At 39.0% G+C, this 18,977-nt stretch overlaps 1 protein-coding gene across 2 annotated transcripts in view; it reads right to left on the bottom strand.

Annotated features, from left to right (window-relative positions):
* puf60a (poly-U binding splicing factor a) overlaps positions 1–18,977 on the bottom strand; it is an 82,767-nt gene that overhangs the window by 48,293 nt on the left and 15,497 nt on the right. For both annotated transcript variants that reach the window (XM_024403974.2, XM_024403975.2), the window contains exons 2-5: positions 18,780–18,875; positions 6,860–6,949; positions 4,985–5,035; positions 4,524–4,685 (exon numbers count right to left, since the gene is read on the bottom strand). In XM_024403974.2, coding sequence (XP_024259742.1) covers positions 4,524–4,685; positions 4,985–5,035; positions 6,860–6,949; positions 18,780–18,875 — 399 coding nt within the window. The remainder of the gene's footprint in view (positions 1–4,523; positions 4,686–4,984; positions 5,036–6,859; positions 6,950–18,779; positions 18,876–18,977) is intronic.

Below are 18,977 nucleotides of genomic sequence, written 5' to 3'. Positions count from 1 at the left end.
TACCACACGAGGCAAGGCATTACATTACACCATAGCCTACATGTCAACTGTATGTTTTAGTTATATAATTATTCTTTAAATTGACCATGTTAAATTATCATTGTAATTGCACACACCTACCCCAATATTCTGTTGCTGATGACTGGGCTGAATGCAGGAGCAGATTTCAGGAGCAGGACGAGACACCCTCTTTTTGATTGATATAAGGGCATGATGATGGTAATAATGCTTTTTGTTAGTGTCATAAAGTGTATTTTCTTATTCCAAGTAAAGTGACACAGTATGGTCATAATGAGTCACAACGGTGTCATAAAATGTTTTATCTACATGTTATTTAAAATATGATGGGAAAAAAAACTAAAGAATGAATTTATGAGAAACTTTAAAACAAAGGGAAACTTCTTGGTAGGGAAAAAACTAATTTGAATAAATGTGTATATTGAAACGCTTATGTAGGTGTCATAACCAGCCATAAAATAACGCAATATTTATCACAACAAGTGTAAATATATGGGTCGTGACAGTGTTATGGCAATGTCAGGTTATGACAAGTTATGTCAACTGTTATGACATGGTTATGACACGGTGTCAGGTAAAGTGTTACCCAAAATAATGCTTTTTATTCATTGATGGAAATACCAGTCGATGTGCTCCAACTTCAAAGGCAAACACACTTCACAGGGTAATAAACCCCCAAGCTGCTTGGAAATTAGTGTGGTGTGTGTGTCTTTCACGCAAAACATAAGGGACTTCAGCTAGAGTAAGTGTACCCCGACTCAAAATGGGCGAAAATCGTGTTCATTATCTTTGTTTCTAGTGTGCCTGTGAGAGGTGATTCTTTCTCCAAAACAGTAAATACGGCCGGAAGATCACATCCTTCTTGAGGACAAAGTAACGAGGCTGATGTGCATCAAGCTGCTCCAAGGAGTTCGAAAGTTTTGACTTCCCAACAAGAGCAGCTCACTTTGAGCAGGCCAAGGTTGGCCACAAACGCAAGTAAATTAGAGGCAAATTATTGTGTTAGTCAGGCCCAGTCCTAGCAGTTCTGCTGCTACCCTAGGCAAGATCAACATATGCATCATGTATAGTATAAAGATTTGGATTGATAGACTAGAGTAATGATGTGTACCGTGAGCAATTGGTGCATATCAGTTGAGGTTATTCAGTAGCACTTGGAAACGAAACATCGTTGCCAACTATTCAGATTGGAGAGTTACAATGTTGTCATCACTAGGCAGCCAACTACCTATAGTAGGAAACAGTTGTATCAATAAGCCATGTATAATCACACGACTCGAGTCACGTGAAACGAGTCTAACCCTCACCCTAACCCCGCGATAGTTCAAATTACAATAAACATTTACAACATTTACAGCCTAATTTCTATTCTGTTATGATGAACTGTGATGTCACAGAGAATCAGGTTTTAGGACCGTATCTTTTTAATCACTGATTAATCACAGCGCTGTTTTCACATAAGACTCTAGTTTGGTGCTGAAGATGATGAATGAGGTTGAAAAGTGGTGGAATTGCCCATTAATATGGTCAAATTAGAGCCGAACCAATATATGGATATTGGCCTGTTACCTATATATCAGCTAATAATATCAGTCAACATCCACTCCCTTATTCTACTGTATTTTCTAATCTGAGCTTCTGGTGAATCAGTTTTACAACCAAACAAAAAAAACAGACATATTCATGTGTAGTTGTAGCATGAGGTGTAGATCTGTGGTTATGCATCATGTAAAAAATACTGTTGTTTAGTCATTTTAAAGAATATACATAGCTCTACTCTTGTACTTCCAATATAAAGAATTTTCATGAAGCACTTGCTGTTCTGCCACAAGTGTCATCAGATGATGCCGCTGCCGCTCTTGCATTCAACCCAACATTACAAAGTAGCGATTGGCTACACTGCTCAGTCTGATCCAACGTTACGAGCCAATTTCTGAAAACAATTCCTTTTTGGTAGCCTGGTCCTCCTGGCTTCAGAGTCTGGGAGGCCATTTTGATGCTAGTCGGCACGATGAGTCGATAATGAAGTGCTTTTACTGGTTAGTTCTCCTCTGTGTCGTTCTCACTCAAAAACCCACATGTAGGGCCCTATTAAATCCACCATGCGGAGAACGCGGACAGAATCACGGTCCAGATGTTCAAATGGAATTAAACAATATTTTAAAATGTGTTGACATTAGTAGAAGATCAATAAATTGTATTAAACTTAGTCGAAAAAGTATTGATTTGCATGATTTTCTCTCAAGACATGAACAAAATGTATGAAGGATTAACATTTCCTACAATGTTCTGAAGAACCAATGGCATGTTAATTCCCCTGTCTGTGTAGTGCTCACTTTTGTCTCTCACTTTGTGTAGCCAGTTAGCAATGCTAATGACAAACATCTTGTGGGTAGAGAGGAAGGCCTTCAACAAAACCTTCTGAATTAAATGTTAACTGCAAAGTAGGCCTACCGGGCAGAATGATATCATGATTATTTGTAGCAATCGGGTGGGCATTTTTTTGCAAACTATGCCATCACATGTGCAGTACAGGAACATCGTTAGCCAAACATTCCTCTTGTTAAATGCACAATTAAAGGGGAATTACAAATTATTATTTTTTGAGATTTATGCAGTTATGGACTCATCCAGTTGTAATTTTGGGTCACAAAATAAAAAAGTTTAAGAAATCCCAAACCAGGAAAACTAAAACCGGGAAAACCGAATTTGGGAAAACACAAAGATTTTATAGGGCCCTGCACATGCAGTCACACACAGCGCCCAAACGGCAACCCCTTCAATTACAACGATTACAAAATCCAATCAAAACAGCGAGAGGTCTCAACCCTCCAATAAATGCATGCACTTTTTGAGAGTGGAATATGGATTAATAAGGAAAGGGTGTCCAGACCATCGGGGCACAACTCCTCTCGCTGTGTCACGTGGTCTGTGCATCAGCCAGGCTACCGGTTTGGTGCAGCAGTCTACAAATACAGTGCAGTGAAAAAGTATTTGCCCCCTTTTTGATTTTCTCTATTTTTTAATACTGAATGTTAGCAGATACTCAACCAAAACCTACTATTAGATAAAGGGAACCTGAGTTTCCAAATATATATTATATATATATATATATATATATATTTAAAGTATACTAATTTGATTTATTTAATTAACAAAGTTATGCAACACCCAATTCCCCTGTGTGAAAAAGTTATTGCCCCCTTACACTCAATAACTGGTGGTGCCACCTTTAACTGCAACCTCAGACAGATGGCCTGACATTCTCCTGTAGAATTCTCTGATAAAAAGCAGAATTCATGGTTCCTTCTATTAAAGGCAAGTCGACCAGGTCCTGAGGCAGCAATGCATCACACTACCACCACCATGCTTGACCGTAGGAGGTTCTTAATGTGGAATGCAGTGTTTGGTTTTCACAAAACATAATGGAGGCCATCTAAAAAAAATCTACATGAAAATGGATAAAGCAACAAATTTGATGTTTTGTCAAAGTCCAGACCTAATCCCAATTAAGATGTTGTGGCAGGACTTGAAATGAGCAGTTCATGCTTGAAAACACAAATGTCGCTGAGTTAAAGCAGTTCTGCATGGATAAGTGGGCCAAAAACTCACAGATACGTGAGACTGTTAAACAACTACCATACATGAAGCGTGTGGTTGGAGTCGTTGCAGCTAAAGATGGCACAACCAGTTATTGAGTGTAAGGGGGCAATTACTTTTTCAACACAGGGGCATTGGGTGTTGCATACCTTTGTTTATGAAATAAATTAAATAAGTAATAAATATGTAACTGTTGTGTTATTTGTTCACTCAGGTTCCCTTTATTTAATATTATGTTTTGGTTGAAGATCTTATAGCATTCAGTAAATATGCAAAAGTAGAGAAAATTAGAAGGGGCCAAATACTTTTTCACAGCACTATACATCAACAAGCTGCAAAAGTAGCTTTCAACAGGTTTAAACATTTAGAGACAAGCTTGCTTACCTAGTATTTCAGCAAGCTAGCTAGCAACAAGTTCAATCAGCTGATCAAGTCAGTGGCGAACGATATGCTTTCAGATCATTTTTGCAGGAGGTAGAGCCGCTTTGAATACATTTTCTAACAATTGCAAATCTTTGAATCACTGTCAAAATGTGTGTATAATAATTAAGCTAATTCTGCCTGTGTCAGAGATTCATGCGAGACCTCAGTAATTCCAGAAATGAGGAACTATGTTTTCATTTTCTGTGACGGATGCTTAAAATATAACAATTTTTATTCCACGACCTACAAGACAGGTCGGTTGAGGGACGAGCGTTGCACAGGAGTGGCACCACCTGACGGAAGACAATGATATTGGTCGGGCTATAGTTTAAATTATACACAAATGCAATAATAATAAATATCCTTACAACATTGTGGGTAGATACAAAGAACATACAGTAAAGGAATCCCTCATTCAACAGCTGAGTTCAGCTGAGGAAAACAAGTCTGGGATGTTCTAATGTTCAGTTGTGAAATCTCACCTTGTGTTTCATTGTAACAGAGTCCCAGGACATGTCGATGCTCTTGATGGGGCCGAACGGGGCAAAGGCCTGCCGGACCGTGTCCTCTCCCAGCTCGTAGTAAATGGAGCCCACGTACACTCGGCACATGATGGCTAATGCTCGCTGTCTCTGAGCCGCTACCTACAATAGGAGGAAAATGCTTGAATATAGCACTGACTTGCTGTTCCACTGTATATTACAAACACAAACACTGACCAAAGACACACAAGAATTCGAGATCGGTGGAATTGCTTCCTTCAGTTATTGACATTCCATATTGCATGGACTTCACTCCATTGATTGTGTAATTGAATAAAAAAAATACAGAGAAAATCATGCAAACATTCTCTATTTTGACACTTTGGTTTAACAACAAGACATACATGTTATGATAAAAATAACATGGAGTTTTTAACATAATAAATTATATAACAGCTTACCGATTGTAAAGGTGAGAGGGGATCGCCAAAGCCCATTGTCAACGATGCCATCTAAGATAAAAAAGTATACATTTAAGGATAAAGGCCCATCAATCAAAAAGTATTCTAAAAAGCAGCATTGAAAGTAATTGAGTCATGTTTTATACTATACCGAACAAAAATAAACGCAACATGTACAGTGTTGGTCCCATGTTTCATGAGCTGAAATAAAAGATCCCAGAAATGCTCAATACGCACAAAAATATTATTTTTAAAAATGGCAAATTTGTTTACATTTCTCCTTTGCCAAGAAAATCCATCCACCTGAGAGCTGTGGCATATGAAGAAGCTGATTAAATAGCATGATCATTACACAGGTATACCTTGTGGTGGGGACAATAAAAGGCCACCCTAAAATGTGCAGTTTTGTCACACAACACAATACCACAGATGTCTCCGGTTTTGAGGGAGCGTGCAATTGGCATGCTGACTGCAGGAATGTCCACCAGAGCTATTGCCAGAGAATTGAATGTTAACTTCTCTTGCTCCCCAGTGGGTGGGCATCAATACTCATTTCAGGAAAGTAGATGTATGTCGCACGTCACTACTTCCCAGGAGCAGCCATCGAACGTAAAACATTTATTTCTTATCAAAATGTGTTTTATGGCAGAAATTCCTTCTGGAACATGTGAACTTTCATATACCTTAATAACACATGTGTACTCCATCCATATATATGTTTTGAAAATGCCACCAGAGGGTATCAGAGTTTAACAGGTTAATACACTTCTAGAGAGCTGAAGCAAGAACAGACACTTTTTCTTTGGGAAATGTACCATTACTAGTTTAGTGACATTTATCTTACCTTAGGCCAGTAATACAGCATCTACCATGAGCCCATGTTTACTTTTCAGGCTGACTAGCATCTACAGAGTTGCAATGTTCCATAAATTGAATGACCAAATCATGAGAACGTTATGTTTGCTATAACCTTGCAAATATTCTGTGTATCTTTTTTCGTTTAATGTCTACAATTCCATTTTATCTCCTAGCTTGCTATTAGATACCCATAGAATCCCAGTCATTGCGCTAACGCTCGTTAGTACTACCGCACACTTCTTCCACACTGGACACACATGCATACAATTGGTATCCACAAGTTCATCTGACTTCATGGAAGTAGATAAAGGGCCTCATTGCCAACATATGTAATTGTTATAAGAAGGATAATTTAACTTTTGATTTTGAATTTTAGGACCCCTTGGGGGTCACTAAACTACTTCCACTCATTTTTTAAACTGGTACCGGGCTACCTTCAGATGAGACATGTGAGGCTTGTGGGCTTCCACCATGTACGTGTTCTTGAGAGTCTCACCTTTCCATAGACTGGCCTACAAACTAAAATATGACCAAACCATTTGGACGCTACAGATGTTTTTGTGAGAACCCCGATTTTTGGGATGACTCATGGTCCAGCAGCATACCACCCTGCATCCCACTGCTGGATTTCTTCTGAAGCTGAACTCTGGTCTCTGGATGGGAGACCAGATGCTGCTGGAAGTGATGTTGGAGGGCCAGTACGAGGCACTCTTTCCTCTAGTCTAAAAAAATATCCCAATGCCCCAGTGCAGTGATTGGGAACATTAAACGGGTGTAGATTTTGATGGGGATTTTTGTATTATGCTAATTCAATTTACGCAGAGGTGCGGACATCTAGGTTGTTTGTTTTTTCAACAGTAAATAAACTTTGTATGGCCGTATTTGTTTTCCATGAAGTGGGTAGTACATTGTGTAGAACATTTAAATATGTTAAATGTTCCAACAAAATGTGAAGACTGCAGGGGTTCTGACACCCCACAAATGAGGCCGGTGCAGTGGTGCCAAGGTTCTCCTTACCTGTAAGTTGGTGAGCTGCTGTTGTTGATGAGCCAGGGTCTGTTTGACCAGCACACTTTTAATGCTTTGCTCCATGGCATACTTCTTCGCCTGCAGGCAAATGAAGGGAAAGAGAAGAGGTTGACATTTTCAACATCACACTAGTGACATGATACCAGAAATGTGACCTTCGATACCAATACCAGCCTGCACACTTAGTATCCGAATACTTCATAGTCTATACCGCAACGAGAAAATGCCTCAGTTAAACTGTACTGTTACTGTATAAAACAAATATAGCCAACTCTCCATCTGGAGAGCTACTGGGGTGCAAGGCTATTTTCCCAGCCATGCTCAACACACTCAGCTCATCAGGGTCCTGTTGAGTATCTTATCAGTAGAATATGGTGTGTTTAGTGCAGGGCAAATATTGTCAAAATTTAGCAATCGAATCACATTCAAATATCAATTTGTTTGCCACATTGGTCTAAGAAAAAAAAACTCAGGTTTATCTCTCATTGGGTATTGTCATAACTCCCCTGTGACGATCTGAAGGATCAGGTTACAGTGGGTCCGCTCTATAGCGTGTTCTCTCTCGAAGAGGGGGAGAGCGGGAAGTCGGCTGTTTTATGGCGGTCGTAAAATATGCTGCCTCTATGCTCTGTGGTGTTTGAGATTGGAATGTAAAACTATGGAACACAGAGAGACACTTGGACAATTAAACATTTGAATAATTAAACAATATTTCTATTTTTGAGAATGTGGGAATTGTCTGTGGGTATTTTAAGAACAATCCTGTCAAAGTTGTTTCATTTGGTGACCTCATTACTGTATCTCTGTGTACACTTTTCAATGATCAGATTTACATCTAGATGTTGGATAAAATGAATGAGTAAATATGAAACTATTTGTGAAAAGATGTGATGTATGCCTTCTAAATGAGAATTGTTATTTTTATAAAGGTTTTAACCAAGTCAGTGGCCATGTGGGCATAGACTTGGTCGGCATCATGGAATGCCCCCTTCTTCCAGACTATAAAACCCACTTCCTACAAAATGTACATTAAGTTAGAGAACGCCGGGATGGAGTCCCCACGTTGGAATGGCTCCAATTCTATAGGCCATTAGACCAGACAGCGTGCAGGTGAGGCTACACGGCTGACAAACGGTTTAAAACTACAAGACCAGAAAAGCACGGAGAGGTAGCTACATGTGAATGGTTAAGAACTACAACTCCATAGGCCGAGGAGACCATACAGCTATAAAGCTAGAAATGGTTCAACTCTAAAACATTGCTACAGAAGGAGCCAATCTTAGACAAGGCCTTTTCAGTCTGCAGCTGAAAATGTACCTAATCTAGGAAGAAGAAAACCAACATTTGGAAAAAAACTTTTCTTGCCGGCTCTCTCCAGCAGATGGACCGGCGACCACAGAGAGAGGCAGCAAGACATACACTCGTAAATACGTAAATTGCTACACTCGTAAATACGTAAATTTGTTTTCGAATGAGTGGTTGTTCATATTCAAAGTATTAGCAATTTCTATGAGTGTAGTTATCAGCTATGAGTTTCCCACTCGAGCGGTCCCCACCCCCTTTCCTTTGTTTACCTAGACGTCATATCGGTTTCATCGACTCGGGACTTTTTTTTGTATAATGTAGTAACCCGTGTATGAACTAATTGTGTGTGTTCATGCAATTCAGGGATTTATTTATTTACTAATTAACTTAATCATTGAGCCAATTTGTATATCGCTGATTCATGATTTAGGCGAGGGTTTGTGCAGATATTCAAGGGTTTGCAACATTCAGTAATGAGACTGAAGAGGTAATAATAATACAAGACTGTACTCGATAGGATATGAAAATATCTGAAGCGTTATAGTCGGGATTTGAAACTATAAACATTCCCGTGGTGCCCCGACTTCCAAGTTAATTCAAGTTCCTTGATTAGTTTTAAATCGTGGAATTAAATTACTCAGAGAATTGATTTGATAAGATAGTCAACGATACAACATAATGATGCTCCCATGCGAGGAATCTAAGATAAAATGAAGCATTTATTTTGATTCAGCCTATATAAAATTGGAAAGCAGATTGCATTACGCACCCATATTATATTATACAATTTGGGAGTGGTAGACAGGATTTGTTGACGTGTGTTGCCATTTGAACAATACAAGGAGGTTCCCTCTGTCTTGTTTCTCTGACATAGTCGGTGTAGGGTTAAGATTACATTTATAGTGCTAATTATAGAAATCTGATAAATAGACGCGTTGGGCCAAAGTGCTATTTCTGTCTCTCGTGTTCAGAAGCGGGTAGACTCGGTCATTATTAATGTCAAGAGCGAGGACATAGGGCCAGCCGATTGAAATTTGAGGTCATATTACCCTGACCAATCGATAATTCTCTGTCACCCACGTTTTCAGCAGCGTGAGGAGACCACAGTGTATTTCGTTGTTTTCTGCGCATTCCGGTTAAAACATCGCAAAAATAGCGCCGTAAAGGGTTTGAATGGAAGGCGTTATTAGTCAAATCATTCCCTTGTTTAACTTGTTATGGCTGGGGGCAATATTGAGTAGCTTGGATGAATAAGGTGCCCAGAGTGAACTGTCTGCTACTCAGGCCCAGTTGCTAATATATTGCATATTATTAGTAGATTTGTATAGAAAACACTCTGAAGTTTCTAAAACTGTTTGAATGATGTCTGAGTATAACAGGACTCATATGGCAGGCAAAAACCTGATAAAAAAATTCAACCAGGAAGTGGGAAATCTGATGTTTGTAGTTTTTCAACTCTTGGCCTATCAAATAGACAGTGTCTATGGGGTCATATTGCACTTCCTAAGGCTTCCACTAGATGTCAACAGTCTTTAGAACCTTGTTTGATCCTTCTACTGTGAAGTGGGGGCAAATGGGAGGGGAATGAGTCAGAGGTCTGCCAGAGAGGCATGAGCTGGCCACACGCGCGTTCACGTGATAGTTAGCTTGCGTTCCATTGCAATTCTACAGACAAAGGAATTCATCAGTTGGAACATTATTGAAGATTTATGTTAAAAACATCCTAAAGATTGATTCTATACATCGATTGACATGTTTCTACAGACTGTAACGGAACTTTTTGACTTTGTCTGCTCCTAGTGATCGTGCGTCATGAATTTGGATTACTGAACTGAATGCGCTAACAAAAGGAGGTATTTGGACATAAATGATGGACATTATCGGAAGAAAAAAAACATTGTGGAACTGGGATTCCTGGGAGTGCATTCTGATGAAGATCATCAAAGGTAAGTGAATATTTATAATGCTATTTCTGACTTCTGTTGACTACACAACATGGCGCTGTACTCTCTGAGCGCTGTACTCAGATTATTGCATGGTGTGCTTTTTCGGTAAAGCCTTTTTGAAATCTGACACAGCGGTTGCATTAAGGAGAAGGGTATCTATAATTCCATGCATAATAGTTGTATCTTTTATCAATGTTTATTATGAGTATTTCTGTAAATTGATGTGGCTCTCTGCAAAATCACCGGATATTTTGGAACTACTGAACATAACGCGCCAATGTATACTGAGATTTTTTGTATATAAATATGAAGTTTATCGAACAAAACATACATGTATTGTGTAACATGAAGTCCTATGAGTGTCATCTGATGAAGATCAAAGGTTAGTGATTAATTTCTCTCTTTTTCTGCTTTTTGTGACTCCTCCCTTTGGCCGGAAAAAATGTTCCGTGACTAGGCACTCACCTAACAATCGTTTGGTTTGCTTTCGCTGTAAAGCCTTTTTGAAATCGGACACTGTGGTGGGATTAACAAGAAGTGTATCTTTAAAATGGTGTAACATACTTGAATGTTTGAGGAATTTTAATTATGGGATTTCTGTTGTTTTGAATTTGGCGCCCTGCACTTTCACTGGCTGTTGTCATATCGATCCCGTTAGCGGGATCTGTGCCGTTTTAAGGGGATCCTATGTTATGCTTGAAAGTGTACAAAGTAGGATTAGCTTGCACAAGATGCTACAGCTAACAAAGGGAGAGCAACCATTTGGTTTTTCCTGTGTCATGTTGAAATTCCTCTGTCTTGGGCGACGGAAGTCCCGCCCTTTGTACTTCCGTTTTATTTCAGCTTTCTGCAAATCAGTGACCCCTGGGGGTGAAGAAACACCAGAATTTAAAAATAATAACTATATAAAATAAAATTAAAATAATTATTATTTGTGACATCCAACGTGTATCACGTTTATATCAAGTGGTTACTTATGATATCATATCCAGCCAATCTCAACGGATGGGATATCGTTATCTCATTTCAGTTAACTAAGAGGTAAAATTGTCAGACTTACCTTTTTCAAATGGATATTTAAAATTATATCCAAAATGATTGGTTTCTACAAATGAGACAATTTAAACTTTTCCACATTAACCTTGATACAGCAACACTTTCAGGTTAATTAAAGTTTAAGGTTTGATTTATCAATAACATTGATTAATCAGTCAAATGTGTTTTTGCTAAGCTTGGAAGTCCCACGCTCGCGGGAATCCCATGTGGCTTCGGCCTTAGGGACATGTGAACCATGTGGTGAATGGGGTACATTCATAACATTTAAACTACTGGTTACACTTATGATAACCCAGACAATCTCAATTGATTGGATATCATGGTCTCATTCAATTTAATAAATTAAATTGTCGAACATACCTTTTCAGGTTCTTCCAATTAAATGAGAATTTTTTTACTTTCCCATATTAACCCAGACCAGGTATACCCAAACTGGGGTACACGCAATGCCGTCAGGGGTACGCCAAATAATGTGATTCACATTTAACCAAAAAAAAATCTCTACACCTTTTCAAAGTCCATTTATATTTTCCAATGGAGCTATACATTTGAGTGAGTTTTTTGTCGCCGGAGTAGCCTCATTTCACTGCCAAAAAGAAAAACCATCTAGTGTTCAGCGAAATAACAACTAATTAACATCCAATCACATTAACCGTTACTCTTTTGCAGGAATTCTACTACCGGTCCGAATGTAGCTGCTGCTCATGTTGGTATCTGTACTGATGGAGCAAAAGCCATGACAGGGAGACATAGTGGAGTGGTAATGCGCAGGCAAGCAGTTGCTCCCGACGCCACTTGGGTACACTGCAGCATCCACCGAGAGGCTCTTGCTGCCAAGGGACAGCTTGAAAGACGTTTTGAACACAAACCAAGTTAACCATTTTCACTGTAAAGCAAGGCCCCTGATCTCTCATGTATTTTCGGCATTATGCAATGATATGGGCAGGGACCACGCTTTTACAACATATAGAAGTGCGCTGGATATCAAGGGGCAAAGTATTGACATGTTTTTTTAAAATTGAGAGATGAGCTTAAAGTTTTATTTACAGAACATAATTTTCAGAATTAATTTCTCACATGACTGGCGTATCTGGGTGATGTTTTTTCTCGCCGGAATGATCTGAATCTAGGACTACAGGGAATCTCCGCAGCTATATTCAATGTGCTATGATTAAGAAGTTGGAGCTCTTCTCTGTCTGCATTAACAAGGTCTTTCCATCATTGTTTGATTTTTTTGTGTGTAAATTAACTCAGGTACGGACAATGTCTCATGTGATATAGTGAAGCACCTGAGTGAGCTGGGTGCGAAATTACGCAGGTATTTTCCCGAAACGGATGACACAAACAATTGGATTTGTTACCTCTTTCATGCCCTGCCTAATGTCCACTTGCCAATATTTGAACAAGAGAGCCTCATCGAAATTGCGACAAGAGGTTCTGTGAAAATTGTATTTAATCAGAAGCCACTAGCAGATTTCTGGATAGGGCTGCGCTCAGAGTATCCTGCCTCGGCAAATCGCACTGTTAAGACACTGATGCCCTTTGCAACCACATACCTATGTGAGAGTGGATTCTTAGTTTTCACGCTAGTGAGGGCCAAATACAGGCACAGACTGTGTGGAAAAAGACAGAGACTCTCTCCAATGCAACCCAACATTGCAGAGTTATTTTCATCCTTTCAAGCGCACCTTCTCATTAACCTGTGGTGAGTTATTCACAATTTTTTTATGAACATAAGGTTTTATATGTAAGATGGCTAAATAAAGAACAAAATTATTGATTAGTATTATTTGTGCCCTGGTCCTATAAGAGCTCTTTGTCACTTCCCACGAGCCGGGTTGTGACAAAAACTCACACTCATTCTTATGTTTAATAAATGTATCATAGTGTGTGTGGCAGGCTTACAATGATGGCAAAAACAACATTTGAGAGTGCTCTGACCCTGGTGCTAGAGGGGGTACGCAGCTGGAGGTTGAATGTTTGAAGGGGTACGGGACTATAATAGTTTGGGAATCACTGGACTAGAGTAATGATTTGTATCGTGAGCAATTGGTGCATATCAGTTGAGGTTATTCAGTAGCACTTGGAAACGAAACATCATTGCCAACTATTCAGATTGGAGAGTTACAATGTTGTCATCACTAGGCAGCCAACTACTATAGTAGGAAACAGTTGTATCAATAAGCCACGTATAAATCACACGACTCGAGCCACAACCCCACAATAGTTCAAATTACAATAAACATAACATTTATTAACATCATTCAGTAGAACTGTAAAAATACATAATTTGAGCGTTGGAAACAAGTGTTTTCATAAATGCATGAAGCGAGCCTCGTTTCACAGAAGCATGGTAAAATAAGCTCTCTCTCAATGAACCAGCCGTAAGTAATTTTGTTTATTTACATATCGAATTTGATTGTTCATTTTGTGGCCACCTAGAGTGTCCTCTTTCCACTGCTGTGGTGCTAAATCACAATGGGAATGGGGAGTGGGACTGGCCGGCCCGGTCATGGGCTAGAAGGGATCCAGCCAAGTGAGGAAAAGGAAGAGAGAGGCCCAATTCGGCAAAAAATCTGTCTCCCTCCAGCAGGTGGAGTTTTTGCTTTGTTTAGACAGCCAAACAAGGAGTTTTTGCATCGAGGTCTATGAACGTCAAATTTGGTCAACAACAAAAAAATGTCTGGCTAATTTGCTACTTGAGGTTTATTTGATCTAATTAAAGTTTCATAATGCTTAAGTTGTTACTGATATAAGTAGGACATGTGACCTCTCGGCAACTTTGGAAAAATAACTTTATATTGGAGTTGTCTCGAGATGGCTATTGATAGGAATGGATTTCTGAACTTGAAATGTTATTAATCATTAGAGACCTGAGGGGTGCCGTAGTCTAGGGTCTACACCAGAGGTTAATGGTTATCTGTAGGAAGAAGGTGGGTGCAACTAAGCTTGAAATGTACTGAGTGTAGGGAAAGCGACTACATGTGGCATGCATTGATGAGGGGAGAGCCATGGATTCGTGAAGAAGGGGGTTGAGGACAGGTCAGGTCACGTTAAGGGAGAGGAAAAGTGTATTACCGTATCACTTTGTTTCCTACCTAGAAATAAAGATGTAATGTTTAGCGAGACTCCACCCAAAGTGGGTCAGATACAGTATAAAACAACTATTCTAACCATGTCTTTGTCTAATGCAACTGTATTGACCCTCAGGGAAGAAAAAACTTGGTTTGAGCTTTCATAGTGTCCGTTGAGTTTTTACTCTGGGAATTAGAACCTAACACTACACATATTCATTGCATGACGCTAGCAGAATAGATTCTCTCTCCATTGAATACAGGCAGTTGAAGTCAACAACCCTTATCAAATATTCAAAAAACAATTACAATAATGAGGTGTATCCACCAATCCAAAGAAAGGAAGGCGGGAGCTAGACAGCCCTCTGTGCCGCTTTGTGGACAATGACTCCCATTGTTAGGGCGCAGAGACATGTATATTGTCAGTGTGTACATAATCTTTAATCCATCTTTTGTCAAACTAACATCAAAAGATACATTTTGCATTTATTTTAGCAATTTTGCTAACCCTAACCCTTTTCCTAACCTTAACCTAATTATCCTAACCTACTAGGAAAAGTTGAAAAAAGCTGGGTCCCTTCTAACATGACCGGCCAGACAGCCATGTAGACAGAAATGTTATGTTAGTTATTGGCCTAATTAAAATGTTCATGCCTAGGCTAAATTACATTAGAGGGACCTAGGTTGTATTTGAAAACAGACATGTTTTGTTATTTATTAACACATTTCATACAAATAGTCTACAGGACAGGTCGTTCGCAAATTACATTATACAAATATTATATATTTTGAAGTTGTTTTACTGTGCAGGCGACTTATTCTAGGCTAAAAGTTTATTTTTTTAAATTATACTCTTAAGATTTATAGGAGGGATGAAGACGCAACAGGCAATGTTTTCCTTTTCAATAAAAACTGTCATGCTGGTATAATTTATTAGAACTTTACAGGCTAATTTCTATTCTGATAAGATAAATGACAATAATCTAAATGTGATTTTGAGAACAGTGGGTGGACGCCCTAATGCGGTACACACTAGAGGTCGACCAATTAATCGGAATGGTCGATTAATTAGGTCCGATTTCAAGTTTTCATAATAATCGGAAATCGGTATTTCTGGACGCCGATTTTGCCGATTTGTATTTTTTTTACAACTTTATTTACTTAAACCTCGAAGCTAGGAGACACTATTTTTATGTTTGCAAAAATAACGTTCCCAAAGTAAACGCCTATTTCTCAGGACCAGATCCTAGAATATGCATACAATTGACAGATTAGGATAGAAAACACTAAAGTTTCCAAAACTGTCAAAACATTGTCTGTGAGTAAAACAGAACTGATATTGCAGGCGAAACCCTGAGGAAAATCCAATCAGGAAGTGCCTCTTATTTTGAAACCCTTCTGTTCCTTTGCATGCCTATCCTCCATTTAAAGGTATATCAACCAGATTCAATTTTCTCTGGCTTCCCTAAGGTGTCAACAGTCTTTAGACATAGTTTCAGGCTTTTATTTTGAAAAATGAGCGTGAAAGATCACATTGCGTAAGTGGATAGGTGGGGGCTCTCAGAGTGAGTTTTTGCACTACAGCGTAAAGCCGCCATTGTTCCTCCTGCTGTTATTGAAAAACCTACACACTCGGTTGATATATTATCGAATATATATTTTAAAAACTACTTGAGGAATGATTATAAAAAACGTTTGCCCTTTTTCTGTTGTCATTATGGAGACTATTTGGAATTTCCGTCTGCGTTGTCGTGACCGCTCTTTCCTGTGGATTTCTGAACATAACGCGACAAACAAACGGAGGTATTTTGGGTATAAAAATAATCTTTATGGAACAAAAGGAACACTTGTTGTTTAACTGGGAGTCTCGTGAGTGAAAACATCCGAAGATCAAAGGTAAACGGTTAATTTGATTGCTTTTCTGATTTTCGTGACCAAGCTTCCTGATGCTAAGTGTACATAATGCTATGCTAGGCTATCGATAAACTTACACAAACGCTTGGCTTGCTTTCGCAGTAAAGCATAATTTCAAAATCTGAGACAGGTGGATTAACAAAAGGCTAAGCTGTGTTTTGCAATATTGCACTTGTGATTTCATGAATATGAATATTTTTTAGTAATATTATTTGACTGTTGCGCTATGCTATTCAGCGGTTGCTGATGAAAATGATCCCGTGACAGGGATGGGTAGCGTCAAGAAGTTATTAACGAGGCAAGTCAGTTAAGAACACATTCTTATTTTCAATGACGGCCTAGGAACGGTGGGTTAACTGCCTTGTTCAGGGGCAGAACGACAGGTTTTTACCTTGTCAGCTCAGGGATTCAATCTTGCAACCTTACGGTTAACTAGTCCAACGCTCTAACCACCTGCCTCACGAGGAGCCTGCCTGTTACACGACTGCAGCAAGAAGCCAAGGTAAGTTGCTAGCTAGCATTAAACTTATCTTATAAAAAACAATCAATCATAATCACTAGTTATAACTACACATGGTTGATGATATTACTAGTTTATCTAGCATGTCCTGCATTGCATATAATCGATGCGGTGCGCTTTGGCGAAAAAGGGCTGTCGTTGCTCCAACGTGTACCTAACCATAAACATCAATGCCTTTCTTAAAATCAATACACAGAAGTATATATTTTTATACCTGCATATTTAGCGAAAAGAAAGGTTAGCAGGCAATATTAACCAGGTTTAATTGCGTCACTTCTCTTGCGTTCATTGCACACAGAGTCAGGGTATATGCAACAGTTTGGGCCGGCTGGCTCATTGCGAACTAATTTGCCAGAATTTTACGTAATTATGACATAACATTGAAGGTTGTACAATGTAACAGGAATATTTAGACTAATGGATGCCACCCATTAGATAAAATACAGAAAGGTTCCGTATTTCACTGAAAGAATAAACATTTTGTTTTCGAAATGATAGGTCATTAATATGGTCGAGTCCGGAAACTAAGGCTCGTATTTCTGTGTGTTATTATGTTATAATTAAGTCTATGATTTGATATTTGATAGAGCAGTCTGACTGAGCGATGGTAGGCACCAGCAGGCTCGTAAGCATTCATTCAACATCACTTTTGTGCGTTTTGAAAGCAGCTCTTCCCTGTGCTTCAAGCATTGAGCTGTTAATGACTTCAAGCCTATCAAATCCCGAGATTAGGCTGGTGTAACTGATGTGAAATGGCTAGCTAGTTAGTGGGGTGCGCGCTAATAGCGTTTCAAACGTCACTCGCTCTGAGACTTGGAGTAGTTGTTCCCCTTGCTCTGCATGGGTAACGCTGCTTCGAGGATGGCTGTTGTCGATGTGTTCCTGGTTCGAGCCCAGGTAGCGGCGAGGAGAGGGATGGAAGCTATACTGTTACACTGGTAATACTAAAGTGCCTATAAGAACATCCAATAGTCAAAGGCATATGAAATACAAATCGTATAGAGAGAAATAGTCTATAATTCCTATAATAACGACAAACTAAAACTTCTTACGGGGGAATATTGAAGAGACTCATGTTAAAAGGAATCACCAGCTTTCATATGTTCTCATGTTCTGAGCAAGGAACTTAAACGTTAGCTTTCTTACATGGCACATATTGCACTTTTACTTTCTTCTCCAACACTTTGTTTTTGCATTATTTAAACCAAATTGAACATGGTTCATTATTTATTTGAGGCTAAATTGATTTTATTGGTGTATTATATTAAGTTAAAATAAGTGTTCAATCAGTATTGTTGTAATTGTCATTATTACAAATAAATAAATACAAATCGGTATAGGCTTTTTTTGGTCCTCCAATAATCGATATCGGCGTTGAAAAATCATACTCAGTCGACCTCTAGTAAACACCCAACGCATTTGGATGTCCGGTAAACTAAAAATCTTGCCGGTCACGTTGTCCGGCGCCAGATTTTGCTAACGGAAACCCTGATGTGGATATCTTTGGTTTGTCGCTTTGATATTGATAGGCTGGGCTAACACGTTAAGTCAATGAGTCAAATATATATATATATTTTTTTTTACTGTGCTCTGAACAGAAATTATAAGTAATGTCATACAATGTGTGACACTGATCAACATCAATTGAGCTATTCACTTAACCAATTCAGTTGAAAACTGCACAAAAGCATCAAGCATGACTTTTTGTAATGATAGCCCCAGGTCTCCTAAATAAGATGTATAATTGATGGTTCATATATTTGTAAGGGAAATAATGTCAAGTTGAGGTTAGACTTCATTATTCCATTATTGTTATCATGAAATAGTCTACCATCCAAAAGATGTTGTCATGTTAAACTACAGACAATTTTCCTGCTTTTATATAGGGTACTGTCATTAAAGCACACTCTCTCCTCCATATTTCTTCCCCGTTTCAGTTCAATCCAATTAACAAAAAAATATGTGAGGAGTGACTGCCCCACTCCTTCAGCAGAAAAAAATAATACTGCAGTCTGTGACTATACCACGTCTGCACTGTTGGCCTCTCGCTTTTGTGAAAATCTCAGGAATAAAACCGTTCTAGGGGGCCTTACCTTCTGCAGTGCCTCCTGCTGCTCAGGGGTGAGAGGCGGCAGGCCGAGCTTTGAGGCGGTGCTCTGTCCATTCTCCATCATCAGAGCCTCGCCTCCCTGCAGGCACACAAGTGTATGGTTATGATGACAGGGAGAAAACACCCACTACAAATCTCTGCCGGAAACATCCAAATCAAATCTCTGCAGATCTCTACTCAG

This window comes from Oncorhynchus tshawytscha, linkage group LG10, assembly GCF_018296145.1.
Source record: "Oncorhynchus tshawytscha isolate Ot180627B linkage group LG10, Otsh_v2.0, whole genome shotgun sequence".
NCBI lineage: Eukaryota > Metazoa > Chordata > Actinopteri > Salmoniformes > Salmonidae > Oncorhynchus > Oncorhynchus tshawytscha.
The sequence above is the reverse complement of the archived record's forward strand: the minus strand, read 5'-3'. Positions and strand labels throughout refer to the sequence as shown.